Here is a 12,087-nt window from a genome sequence, read left to right on the forward strand (position 1 = left end):
TCCAGCTATTCAGGGCTACAACCACCAATGTTGACCTCCCATTCGTTCGAATGGTTAGCAGGAAGGCGGTGGACATCCTTCTCCCTTTGAGGTGGATGCATGCAAAGTTATAGCTTAACATCCCACCTTAGAGCTCTCTCCACAGACTGGGAGAACATGCAAAACTGTCAGGGGCTTCAGATGGAAGCGGAACGTCACCATCCACTGGTTCATTATAGTGGCATTAGCAAAAGCTAATTTTCAGGTGAGCTGATTACGATTGATTCTTACTATAAAAATGCCTTAGGCTTGATAATTACATTTTAAGAAAAGTGATTCAGTTGAAATAAATGGGTAATGGATTTAGATATAGCTCTATAAGTAAAAACGAGAGATCGTGTGCTTACACGTTTGTAGTCGTAAACACATTCTTGGAACATGTGCATGCGCTCTCTCTCTCTCTCTCTCTCTCTCACACACACACACACAGAGCTCCTTTTATTTGGACATTTCCCGAACACCCAAAAACCTGCCTGAACAGCTGCTTTGCGCAATGAAAAATGGGAAGTGACATGCAGAGTGGAATGGTGCTGGGAGCGAAGTCAGATTCATTTTGGGCCAGTCGTTCTTAATTTGCTCGAGACTTACATTTTATTACCATAAAGACCATTCCTGCCAGTAACAAAGTAAGAAAAGACTTTTTGTATAACATTAATTACAACTGTAAAAGAACATGGCAGGGAATTGGCCGATTGTCTTTCCAGCACCTGCCTGAAGGTGGCAGCAGTAACATTTCATACAGTTCCGTGATCAGTATCTTAACCCCAGGCCAGGTCTACACTGCGACTTTAAATCGGTTTAATGGCCGATATACCGATTTAACGCTGTACCCGTTCACACGATGTCGTCATTAATATCGAGTTAAATGGCTCCTTAAATCGATTTCGGAACTCCTCCCAGACGAGAGGAGTAGGCTAAATTCGAAAGTGATAACTCGGATTAGGGTTCGTGTGGACGGAAATCGACATTATTGGCCTCCTAGAGGTATCCCACAGTGCACCACTGACCGCTCTGGTCCGCAATCCGAACTCGGATGCGGAGTGCCGGTAAACAGGAAAAGCCCCGAGACCTTTAGAATGACATTTCCTGCTTTCACGTGTCCAGCTCTGATCAGCACGGGTGGCGATGCAGTTCAAATGCAAAAGTAGCTCCTGCATTGAACCTTACGGGAGATACTAGATCTGATCGCTGTATGGTGAGACAAATCTGTTTTATCAGAGCTCCGTTAAAGAACAGGAAATGCCAAAGCGTTTTGAAAAATAAACTCCAGGATACACAGCGGTGCGTGACAACCGTAACGGGAAGCCAGAGACTCAAACGGATGCTTCATGGAGGGAGGGAGGGGGTAATGAGGACTACAGCTACCAGTCTCCACAGCAGTCTCTGAAAACTATTTGGCATTCTTGGCTGAGCGCCCAATGTCTGTAGCTTAATACACGGTGTCTTGCGTGGTTCACGGAACAGCTCGTCAGTCTCTTCCCCCCCCACCAGCACGTGAAAGAGAAGTAAATAAATAATTCCTTGAGTACTGTAAATGACGCAAACAATCGATTTCGTGATCCCACTGTGGACGCGCTAAACCGATTTTATTAGATCTGTTTTGTAATATCGGTTTAAGCTAATTCGAAATAATTGTGCAGTGTAGACGTACCCCCAGTGTAAAGGATGGAGGCAATGAGCCAGGTAACAAGGACACTAATGGACGGGGGTAAGGGACCCCTTGGACTTTTTAAAAAAATTCTCTCAAGGGTCACATTTTTAAAAAGAAAAAAATATATTTTCAAAAATACCCTCCAATCCTGGCCTGTAGTACTGCCCACCCCTCCTACCCCTCGGTATTCCAGAACTAGGTCCCCACCAAGCTCTGAGGTGCACCTCAATCCTCACTGAAGCACCACCTACAGTTCCATTCCTGCACACCCCAGACACCTTTCCTCTAATGCATCTCCATCCTGACCCACAGCACTGCCTACTGATCCAGCCCTGGGCTTCCCACACACAGCTCCATTAATGCCCTTCACTCCTGACCTGTCACAACCCCTGCTATTCCAATCTCAGAGACCACTGAGTGCATCAACCACGCCTACGTGGTGTCTTAGCAAGATGGGGGAAATGCCCACTAGGAAGTAGGATGAACCCACTATGCTGTCTTTGTCCTAAAGTAGGATTTAAATCCAAGTCTCCACAAGCCACTGAGCCTTCTAGCTCTTTAAAGTCCTATTTCACAGCGATCTCACTTGGCCCAAAATGTCAGCAACACCCTTCAACAAAGTCCCTGTCAACGTCTAGGGAGAGACTGAATCCAGGTCCTCTGCAGCATGACCAGCCGAGAGTGCTAACCACAGAGCCAGCTTTCACTTCAAGGCATGTACATATTTAAAATAGAATTACAAATCAGAAGTTAGCAGAGGTGATGTTTGGCTTTAATGTTACATTCAAACCATGCTCCTGCCGCTCGGTTGTAATGAAACTCCTCCGGCATTGCTGCCTCTGCCATCCACATTCATCCATCATATCGACTCTGAGCATGAGCTACGGTCCCCAGCGCTGCAAGGGAAATGCAATCCTGACTGCCACCCTGCTCGCTTTCACTCTGCCAGAACACGTCAACGGGAAAGATGCTGTTGCTCTTGAGTTAAAATGCAGGGAGGAGTTGGCTGGGGTAGGGAAATGTGGGGGGAAAGGGAGGGAGGAGTGTTAAAAGGCAATATCCAGGGTGAAATACAAGCAGTGAAACAAACGTTAGTGGAAGACCCTGTAATGGGGCAGGTCAGAGCGGAGTCTTCATAATATGTAAGTGTCATTGTGATTACATCAGTATTTATTAGATGTATTTTAGTGCTGCCTTCAGTCAGAGATTGCGGCCCCATTGGGGTAGGCATTGCACAAACACAGTAAAAAGGCCTGACCCTGAGAGCTCACAGGTTAGGAAATTAACCTGGGCCTCTGCCCCCACCAAGTCACCGGAGCTGCACATGGAACAAAGTAAGTTTGTGACAAGGGGCAAGGTAGGTTCGTGAGAAGCTGCAGCAGGGCGATGAGAGAGACAAAGGGCGGGATTATGGCAAAACAAGCCCATTTTTACATACTATTGAGACCTTAGACAAGGCATTTCACCCCTGTATGCACCAGTTCCCCAAAGATATGTTCATATATTTCATAATAATATACACAAATAACTGTTTTAATCATGAACAACAGTATGTACCAGGAGACACACATTCCTGATAATAGTAACAATAATGATCTTTCTAATGATCCATAAACACTCATGTTCCAAGCACAGCTAACTACACAACTAAATAAAATCTGCATGTGATGTCCCTGTGAGGTGCATACGTATAATTATCCCCATTTTACAGAGGGGGAAATTTGGGCACAGTGAGGTCCAAGGTCACAGAAGCCAGTGGCAGAGCTAAGGAGTTCCTTGTTCCCAGAGGCTACACTGAACCCACAAGATCACGCCACCTTTTATTTGTGGCGGGCAGGGCGAGGGGGGAGGTGTTTCTAGTGGAAGGAGAACATCATTGTCTGCTGTGAAATCAGCAGAATTTAAACCTATTAAATCCATTTATTAAAGTTTAATTAGCATGAAATTAAATTCAACTCTTATTCAAAGAGCCCTAAATCATCAGTATTGGGCATTTTTACATGAGCCTAACTGAAAAGTCCCTTGGAGCAATGCCCACCTATTCCCCTTGCACCACTCAGCATTTGCCTCTCAGCAATTGCAACAGGGACCCAGGGGTTCAGCTAACCTGATTTGTGCACACACACTGGCCAGTTCCTTGCCTCCTGTCTATGCAACATACCCATCATCTGCTGGGACTGACTCACTATTGCACAGCCAGGGTAATCCTTCTGCCTACAGCGGCAGTACATCAGGGATGAACTAGGCCAACTGGGATCACCAGTGGAGCAGGAAAGAGAGAGAGAAACCTCTAATGCATGCTAAAGAAAGGCTAGAGAGAGAAAAACTTGGCAGGTACCCCACTGAGGGTCAGCCCTGAACATTCCAACACATGTCCACCTAGGGTGACCAGATGTCTCAATTTTATAGAGACAGTCCCAATATTTGGGGATTTTTCATATATAGGCACCTATTACCCCCCATCCTCATCCTGATTTTTCACATTTGCTGTCTGAACCCTATGTCCACCACTGGCCATAAGAGAAGCTATTGGTGGATTTTGCCAAGACTTGTGCTAATTGAATGGTGACCTGGTTTTCTGAGACACTTACCTCTTTGATCCTGTGCAGGAGAGGCAGCAGCCAGTCTTTATTCACCTCACAGTGACTGTCTAGGAAGGTCAAGACTCCTGCCTGTGCCATGTCTGCCCCTCGGATTCGGGACCGGATCAAACCTGTTCAGATACACGCAAGCTCAGGTGCAGCACAGATTGCATGCGTCTCCGTGAAAGGGCTTAGTGGACTCCCCAGAAGCACATTCTACACATACAGAACCCTTGAGCCCTGACCCATTCTCCATACCACATGTGCATACCTGGGGTTTGGTGTGAACAAGCCACCTCCCTCATTTTCCAAGGTCATTAAAGTAAATTAAGGAGCCATTTAGATTACTGATTTATGGCATTTACACCAATTCTTAATTCATGCAATTATTTCTGCTGCCACTTTCCTGGGGAAAAAACAAGACTTAAAATGCTTCAGTAACCCCCACAGACACAATAATCTAATGCGAATTTAATTCAGCTTGGAATGTGTCTGTAACAGCAGTGACAAAGGAGAGGGGAATTTAAAGAAATATTTTATCACACCACCACCACCAACAATCCCCATCCATCCTCCGCCACGAGTGAGTGGGTCTCCTTAGTAAGTCTGTGGTTTCGGTATGTACGTTCACTGGATCCACCAGTGACGGTCCCACTTATGTCTGTGAAAGCCAGGTATAGGGATGGAGGACTGTCTGTAACTGTAGTGTCAATCCATGATTAGGTCTCTCTCTCTCTAACCATTAAAATTCATCTTGACGTCCCACTGCTGGGTCCATCTACTGACCCACTGATGTCTTGCCCTCTGTGGCATCAAAGGTCATCAGCTCAGGATGCTCAGCAGAAACGTATCTTTTATCAAGAAGGGGGACATCTCAAGTGCTGGTCCCGAGAAGCAACAAGCCTGCTGTGTCCATTATAATACACTTATCCCCACCTGGCTGTTGGCAGACATAGGAGGTGGATATTTGTGTATGTGAGAAAGAGACATGTAAATGCAGTGGGTATATCTAGCTGTGAAACTACAGTTCACGGGGAACTACTCAGAAATGCAGATTTAGGGTTGGATTGTTTGGTTAATTTTTGATCTCTAAAGATGAACACGAAGCCCTCCTTCCCCGAGTTACATCTCTCCACTGTCTCTGTGTATGTGATATCTACCAGTCAAATGGCTCCTCCCCGCTCATTCCTCCAGCACACTATCCATTTACCTAATAGCAGCAGCATTAACTAAATGGATGGACCCTCCATAAACGGAAGGACCTGCACCTTGACCAAGGATAGCTGAGAGCACTAAATGGGGACACAAGAATGGAGGTGGTGCTGGAATAGCACCGTCGGTGGTAGTGGTGGTGGGACAAAAGGAGATAACAAGGAACTGAGGGACGCTGGGAAATAGAAGATCACAAAGGCAAGAAGCAACATTGCAGGGACAGGCAGAAGGAGTCCATTGATAACTATGTTACAAGAACCTGGAGGAAAGGGACTGAGACATGCCCCAAGAGTCAGAGCAAGAGCAAGAGAGAGACAGAAGGCCAAATCCTGGAACCTGGGGCAACCTGAGTGACTATGTGGTTTACTAGGGATATCCTTGTGGACTGAAGAATGGAGGATCCCCCCAGACTGCAATCTACAACTTCTATGGCAGCTCCAGGCTCTGTCATCTAGCTAGAGGCCTACCATCTCCATCACACCCTTGCCCCAGCTGCCTACAGGCAGTGTGCAAAGAGCTTCAATGGAGTATAACTCTGTGGTGTACAAGTGGATGTGACCCGTCTGGGCTGGGTTCCCAAATCATGACTCCCTACATACCAGCATCTACAGCAGAACCCATTTCCACTGGGTCAGGGCACTCTGATGCCATGGAGGAGCATGTCTGTATGTGGAGTGCATGTGGTGGGGTGTCACAGTTTGGCTGGGAGAAAGACAGACAGAAATCCAGATACAGATATAGAGAAAGGGCCAGATTGTGACTCCCTTAGACCAGTGTCAATGCAGAGAAATTCTCTAAAATCAAACGGGCCACTCAAGATTCACCCCGGTCTAACATAGCAAATCCAGCCAAGCAGGAGAATACTCAGATAAACCCCCTCTACTCCCCATCCTCCCTATCTCCCCACTCCACAAAATCCCTATAGCTCATGCCTTTGGCTTGCCACTAAAAACATTCTTTGATTTTTTTTTGATTTTTTTTTTTTAATACTGTAAAGCGGCATTAGAAAATAGCCATTTAGATTCTGGGGCTGGATGGCAAAGTGTACCCGGAGGTTGCCAGCAATAGCCCCCCAAGGCATACGTTCATCCTCCTTACAGAGCTTCTTAATCTTTAAAATATAATTAATTTACATTTTTTTTAAAAATTCCCATGGAGGCAGCAGGAGCTGATCTCTTCTGTTTCATTAGAACAAACAGTTTTAAAAAGTCGTCCCCGGGCTTTGTTTCGCCTGTTCTAATTTTCTGGCTAATAAGCTGCAGCTGAGCCTCATTGGATATCTTAATAGGTCCAATCTCTTTGAGTGGGGTGGGGTGGGGGGAGAATCCATTTTGATTCCTTGCCCTTCTGAACATCTCTTTTTATTAGTGCTCTCGCCCCTCGGAGCCAAGAGTCACTGATATTTGCAGAAGTCCGGCAGACCTCCCTGTGATCACATCACCCCAACACAAGTCACTCCTGCCAACTCAACTGGGCATCCAACTCTCTTCTCACCTCCAGGAACTTCCCTCTCTCTCGCCACCCACCTGCTTCCTCACCAACAGGATCTTACCTTCTCGTTGCCTGTTGCGCAAACATTTCACCTTGGGTAACTTGCCAAGTAAACGGCAGTCGTCAGCTTTGGAAACACAAACGGAGGCACAGAACACATCAGTGTTGAAGCAATAACTTTCACCAGACGTGGGCCTCACAGGGTAATTAAAAGAGCAGGAAGGATTATTTTTTTCATTGGTGGCACCTCAGATAGAAATTGGGCTTGATTTTGATCGCACACCTGAATAAATCACGAGTGACTCTGCTGAAGTAAATGGGCCAGCTACCTAGCTGGCGTAAATCAGTCCATTTATTTCAATGGAGTTAGATGGATTTACAAGGGCTGAGGATATGGTCCAATAGAATTACAATGTAAAATCAGTGGGTGAGGAGAATCAGGGCTTAGGTTGGATTCTGACCTCATTTACACTAGTCTAGATAACCAGCCACATGTGTAAACCTGAAGAAGAGCTTTGTGTAACTCAAACGCTTGTCTCTTTCACCAACAGAAATTGGTCTGATAAAAGATATTACCTCACCCCCATTGTCTCTGTTCCCTCATGAGGCAAGAAAACCCTTGGGTGGCCTAAAGGGCATGGCGAAGGTGAAAGGAAGGGATGAATGGAGCACTATTGCACTCTGGCAATCCCAGCTGTAGAATGGCTACTTGGGGCCTGTTGCAGCTGGGTGCAATGTAGAGCAGCCCTGAGGTTGCTCTAAGTTAGGCAGGCACCAAAGTGACCTCTGATACCTAAAGGATTAAAGGGAGTGCAAAGGCTCTCTCCGTCTTGTCCCATGTGGAGCTCTGATGCAGATGAAGATCTAGCCCAACAACTTTCTGCTTTTAGGAAGGTAAGTGCCTTATATTTTTTAGCCAAATAACTGTTATTTGTTTATTCTATCCTTCAAACATCACACCTATTCTCATCTCTTCCAGCAGACTGAAAAGCTCCAGGCTTGGTTCGTATCTCAGTCACAATAGTTTCACATCAGTGTAACTCCACTGATTTCAGTGTAGTTGCTCTTGATATAGAATCTGATCCAAAACTCATTGAATTCAACAGGAGTCTTTCCAGTGACTTCAGTGGGCTTTGGATCAGGCTCTTATGCCAGCGTGAGATCAGAATCTGACTCTTTGTGCTTAATATGCACTTCAACTAGCCCTATTTATAGCCTTTGAGTGTTGGCAGGTAGAGAGTAAATTGCTTGGAAAATGGGTATAGGCGTATTTTACATCCTCCTTTCAGTTGCTTTTCTGCTACACCGTGCGGCCCCTTGGTGTGCAAGTTAAAGTGATGCAATGAGCATTCATTGTACCAATTAAACCTCTTCTCTTATTCACTTCACTCCACAGCCATGATTCTCCACTCAGTCACACCAGTGTAACACCACTGGGCCTGATCCTCAGCTGGGGTCAATCAGAGTAATTCCACTGAAGTCAATGGAACTATGCCTATTTACACCAGCTGACATCTGGCCCACATCCTTCAACAGAATGGCCCTGTGTAAAATGGGTGTAATGGAGGAAGAATCAGGTCCCATGTGTAATTTATAGCATCATTTCATGACACAGCTGTAGCTGGCTCACTATGCTACAAATGGTCACTGAATAGATCTGAATCTCTCTCCCTTACACCAATGAAAATCAGGAGTTATTCCTTTGAAGTGAGATTCTCCTCTCAGGTACAATGGTGCAAATCCAGAATAGCTCCACTTAAATCAAAAGGTGTCCTGGACTTACAGCAGTGTAACTGAGAATTAGATCCAGCACAGTAGAACGCCACAAGTGTAAAACTGGTGTGGGATCAGAATAAGGCCTGCTGTGAACAGAAATGATTTTTTGGTTTCAATTAAAACAGATCCTCTCTTTTGGAATTTGAAATTCTCATGCAGCATTTGCAACCCCACCCTTTATAGAAAGGGAAGTGTGAACTGTGGTTCAAAATCTTTTTTTAAAAATAAAATGTCCTTCCTAACAACACCTTACATTATTAAAACTAGTAGACTCTCACACAGTTGTATTGATTTTGTACTTACATACTTTTCGCGCATGGAAAATGAAAACAGACCGGTCAGTTTTACTTCTGATTTTAGACAGTGACTTTCAGAGTCTCATGCATCAGTATTGTGTGGCAACATATGGGCTGCAAACTGAAGCTGGATGGGAATTTTTTGATGAAAGGTTTGGGGGTTGGAAAATGCTGATTCTTCAAAACCAAAACGTTTCAGGGGAAAGGGTCACATGATGAATTTCCTGTTTCAAATTAAAAAAAAAAATAAAAAAATTTGAAATTGTTCACACATCCTGCTTGGAATTGTTTTTTGAAAGCTCAAAAATTTTCACAGGCTGGAAAAATGGATTTCCCATCCTCTTTTACTGCAAACTCTGCATGGCAAAGTTTATTTGTTTAAATTAGAGCTTTTTTAAGCCAAAGACAACTTGCGGATGTGGCTCTACTGGCCATTGGGTTTTCTCAGAGCTTCCTAGTACACAGTCTAAATTTTAGCCAGATTTTCAACCAATGCCCTGTAGTGAATAGAAACCAGAAAGTGAAACTGACTATAAACAGAAAATGAAGCTGACCAGCCTCGTTGTACTGTCTTTCCTGAGTCAATGCATAAAAATTAAACAGACAGCATAAACAGGCAAATGAGATATACAAAGTTCTTCCAGCTTAAAGAATCTGTCTCTAGATCCATGCCCACCCCCACACCCTCGAATCCCAAGCTCATTGCAAAGGGGGCTATATGGGAAAGATAATACAGCTCCCATGTACTGCCATCACCCAACATAGGGCTGTGTACTCCCCATCCCTTTGCTTATTCTGTCATCCCAACCCAGCACAGCGCCCTTGTGTGCAGTCTGTCTCCTGGTGGTTAAGATATGGAGAGTCACTTACGGTCATCGCTGAAGTCATCCACCAATATGATTTCGTGGACCAGGTGCACAGGGGTGCGGTTTAAAACGCTGAGGAATGAAAAGAGAACGTCCATGATAGCACCTGAGCAGCTAAACAAGTTAGGAGATGGGGAGAGGTGGGAGCTGACCTTTGAACAACAAAAAATAGGCCAGGTTTCCTGTACAGAGGTAGATAATGGACGTCCCCGTGAAGCAATGTACAGGAAATCAGTCCCCACGTATCAGATACCTGAAGTCACATCTACTTATTCTAAAGAACGCAAAGTTCCTATTCCCCTCCCTGGCCCAGCCATGCAAAACCTGGAAGTGATTTGCCATTAACCTCAACAGGAACGGGGGAAACGTATGTTTAACTACATGCATATTGGAAGCTAAGTTTCACATGGGGCTGTACAACCTCTTAAAATCCCTTCCCTTCCGCTGGAGCTAATGTTAGGTTACTGGCAATGGGACCAGCACAAAGCAAAATTACCTGTCAAAAACCCATCTTTTCAAACCTCACAGGCATGGAAGGAAAAGTCCTCTTTTTACTGTGAGCTGATTGTGTTTCAAAGGCTGCAGAGAGGATAACAGTGGGTTTGTTTAATAAAAGAAAAGAAGCTGGAGGTGATAGTTTAAACTCTCCTCCAGGAGTATAGTTATTGTGAAATGGGGATGAAAGCTACAATCTATTCTTAATTATACCATCTACATGTTCTGTCATTAGAAATGCAGGGCCTAATTCTCGCCTCGCTTACAGTAGTATAAATCAGTGAAGTCAATGGAATTATACTAGTGTAAAAACCTGCCCATAGGAAAGGAGTCAGGCTACTTTTTGAAGATGCACTGGCACTGATGGATTGATTGTTCGTATAGAACAGGGGTAAGCCAATTATTTTTTGTCAAGGTTCAAATTTCTTGGTCAAGGTATAGTTAAAGTCCAGACTCTAGAGAAAATAACAACAAAAAACCCAATCATAATATGTAAATAAAAAGATTTTGGGGTCCGTTGGATATTGAAGGTAGGTTACAGTCCTTAATACTCAGGCTTTCCCTTTAAGCCTGGGACCAGTCTCCTCAGTTCAGGTCTTTGTCTTTCCAGCATTCTTGTTGCTTCCAGTGTAGGTGGGGGAGGAGAAAGGTAAAAGCACTCGATGCCACTGTTCCTTATTTTATACTCTTTGTCCATGTCCCTGGAAAGATGCTAGCCCAGGCATGCCTGGAATACCTTGCTGAGTCACAGGGCTGAGCAATCCCCATTGCGTGGTCCTTCTCTTACAGAATTGTAAGTCCCTTTGTTTACAACTCCCCTGTGGATTAATGGTCATTCAATCCTTTGGATCATTTGTTGTCAGTGGAGAACTAGCAGTGGACGATTCCCAAACTTATAACATATTTCAGTAACAACCATGCAGCAAAATCCCATAACTTTATACACACTAATGATATGCATATTTTGACATATGTTTCCTATGATATCTTATACGGCACGCTTTGTATGAAATATATCATAGTTACATGACGGGGTGAATATAGGTTCCAGGGTGCTACTTTGAGGTACAGAGTGCCACAGTAGGCTTGGCAGAATTTACTTTTTTTATTTTGAGGGGATAAAATGGATGTTTATTTGTAAGCATCTTTTTAGATTGTTATTGGTTTAAATTTTCAGTTATGCAAAATTATGGGTTTTAAGCATTTTTAATTTGTACCTATTTAAATTTTCACAGTTGTGGGAAATTACTGGAGGGCTTAGACAATAATTATTAAACAACAGTAGATACTGAGACTCAAAAAGTTCAGGCTTTATAACCATTAAAACACAAATTGTCAACATCACATGTCAACATATGCCAAGTAAATATCCTTAAATCAAAGTGTAATAAGTTCTCAAGCAGCGTTTTCTTACTTTGCCTATTTGTAGATTTCAATTATCGATGGAAATATTTTTTCTGTGTGTCTGTTTGTGTATGGTGAAATTGACAATGAGATAAATACCAGGCCCACTGTATTCATTACAATCTCCCTCTCACACACCATTCCTTTATTTCACACTCCCTATAATTTCTTTACTCTCTGTCCCTTTCTGCTCTGCTCCTATCTTGTCTGTTACACTTTGCTGCAGTCTCTCCTACCTGATAACTGTTCAAGCTGAACGTTCAAACCCACAGTGT

General features: G+C 44.1%; 1 protein-coding gene across 1 annotated transcript in view; it reads right to left on the reverse strand.

Moving 5' to 3' along the window:
* Positions 1-12,087, reverse strand: part of GALNT14 (polypeptide N-acetylgalactosaminyltransferase 14) — a 201,701-nt gene that overhangs the window by 47,698 nt on the left and 141,916 nt on the right. The window contains exons 4-6 of the mRNA XM_032798229.2: positions 9,918-9,985; positions 7,037-7,102; positions 4,282-4,403 (exon numbers count right to left, since the gene is read on the reverse strand). Coding sequence (XP_032654120.1) covers positions 4,282-4,403; positions 7,037-7,102; positions 9,918-9,985 — 256 coding nt within the window. The remainder of the gene's footprint in view (positions 1-4,281; positions 4,404-7,036; positions 7,103-9,917; positions 9,986-12,087) is intronic.

This window comes from Chelonoidis abingdonii, chromosome 3, assembly GCF_003597395.2.
Source record: "Chelonoidis abingdonii isolate Lonesome George chromosome 3, CheloAbing_2.0, whole genome shotgun sequence".
Classification (NCBI taxonomy): domain Eukaryota; kingdom Metazoa; phylum Chordata; order Testudines; family Testudinidae; genus Chelonoidis; species Chelonoidis abingdonii.